The sequence below is a fragment of the Trematomus bernacchii genome, unplaced genomic scaffold, assembly GCF_902827165.1.
Source record: "Trematomus bernacchii unplaced genomic scaffold, fTreBer1.1, whole genome shotgun sequence".
Lineage (NCBI taxonomy): Eukaryota > Metazoa > Chordata > Actinopteri > Perciformes > Nototheniidae > Trematomus > Trematomus bernacchii.
Window position 1 is genome coordinate 30,743 of NW_022987708.1, and position 1,978 is coordinate 32,720.

Consider the following 1,978-nt stretch of genomic DNA (forward strand, 5'->3'; position numbering starts at 1 on the left):
CCCCCGTCGACGCCGGCCAATAGTAGAAGACTACAGTTGATAACCTGTGATGGAAGAAGGAAGAATCGGTCTCTTTCTTCACCTCGGCTGACCGAACGCACACGCGACGGGCAACAGCTGAATGGGGAGAGCGCCTCCACTTGCAATTTCATTGTATATCACTGCATCATTTGTGTAATTAAATGCTGTTAACTTTTATAAGCTTCCCTTGACTCTTTTCAGTTTATCCTGCTCTCAGGGCTTAAGAAATCCTATACTACGTAAGCAGCCAACACGGAAGCATTAACGGTCTGCGAATCTCAACTAGCCCGCACCTGTCAGCTAGTAACACAGAGAATGGCAAAAAAAAGGAAGGTTGATGCTGAAGGGAGGCAATTTCAAGAGAGGTGGGAGATAGAATACTTCTTTACTGAGTATAAAAAGAGGCCTGTGTGTCTTATTTGCAATGAGACAAAAGCCGTGTTCAAAGAATATAATTTGCGTCGTCATTTTGAGACGGCCCACCAGCAGCAATATGCCACCATGGACAGGGAACAGAGGCTTCAGAAAGTCACGGAGCTCAAAAAAGGCATTCAACTACAGCAAAATATGTTTCACAGGGCCAGATCTTTAACAGATGGAGCTGTAAAGGCAAGTTTCATCATAGCAGAGGAAATCGCTAAATCAGGGAAGCCATTTGCCGAGGGGGACTTTCTAAAAAAACGGTATGCTTAAAGTTTGTGACATTGTCTGCCCCGCCAATAAACAACACTTTGCCAATGTCAGTCTGACAAGAAATACCATGGCCAGCCGTGTGGATGAGCTTTCTGACGATTTGCAATCACAGCTCAAAGATAAAGCAAAAGAATCTGTAAACTACTCAATTGCTGTTGATGAAAGTACGGAACAACCACCGGCCAGAATATTTTCAAACAGGTGGATGTGCATCAGTGGAACCGGCTTACCATGGAATAAACTTGTGGGGCTGACGACCGATGGGGCGCCTGCTATGTGTGGGAAAAGGAGTGGAATGGTAGCAAAGGTGCGAGAGAAGATGAAGGAGACGGGAGGAGAGCTGACTGCTTACCACTGCATTATTCATCAGGAGGCCCTGTGTGGAAAAGTGCTAGGTATGGAACATGTCATGACAGTGGTTACGAAAACGGTGAATTTCATCCGAGCACGGGGCTTGGACCACCACCAGGTCAGGGCACTTTTGGAGGAGGGAAATTCGGAGTATGAACATGTGCCATACCACACAGAAGTACGCTGGTTAAGCCGTGGGAAGGTGTTGCACAGATTTTATGAGCTGCGCGAGGATATTGCTAGTTTCATGGCAATGAAGGGGAAAGCTGTCCCCGAGCTGGCCGATGAAAAGTGGATACATGACTTGGCTTTTATGTGTGACATAACGCACCATCTCAACGCACTTAATGTGAAACTGCAGGGACGCAAACAGCTGATCACGGACATGCGTGACGCAGTGAAAGCCTTTCGGACAAAACTGCGCTTGTGGGAGAACCAAATGCAGCAGGGAAACTATGTTCACTTCCCGACCTGTCAGTCTGTTGCAGACAACCTCAACACTGCTTTCCCAAATGAGAGATGCGCAGAAAAACTGAAAACCCTCAAAGCCGAATTCGACAGGCGATTTTCCGACATCAGGCCATACCTTTTCATTTAATGTCTCAAAGAACCTTCTTTAAATAGCCCTATTCGGGCCTGTGAAAGAGGTTGCTCTGAGTTGGCTGCCAACCAGTTAAAATGTATTCAGAACGCATTGTTTTGCTTGACTAAATGCTATGATGTGACTTAGTTTGGGCTTTATGTTGACCAACTAATGTGAAAAGGCTATATATATATTTCTATATATAAATGTACATATGATACTGTGAATTAGGTTAAATGTGTGTTTTGCTTGACAGTGAGGTTAGTGCAGCTGATTTTATGCCAATAGGACAGACTGCAAGGGACAACATGTTCAGATGTGTTTACTTTT

The 1,978-nt window shown here is 45.1% G+C and overlaps 1 protein-coding gene across 1 annotated transcript; it reads left to right on the forward strand.

The window, feature by feature from the left end:
- The first annotated feature begins 336 nt into the window (after positions 1–336).
- On the forward strand, positions 337–1,663 carry LOC117490939 (general transcription factor II-I repeat domain-containing protein 2A-like). The gene is given in 2 exon segments (XM_034140723.1): positions 337–696; positions 698–1,663. Coding segments are annotated over 2 exon segments (1,326 nt in total).
- The last annotated feature ends 315 nt before the right edge of the window (positions 1,664–1,978 follow it).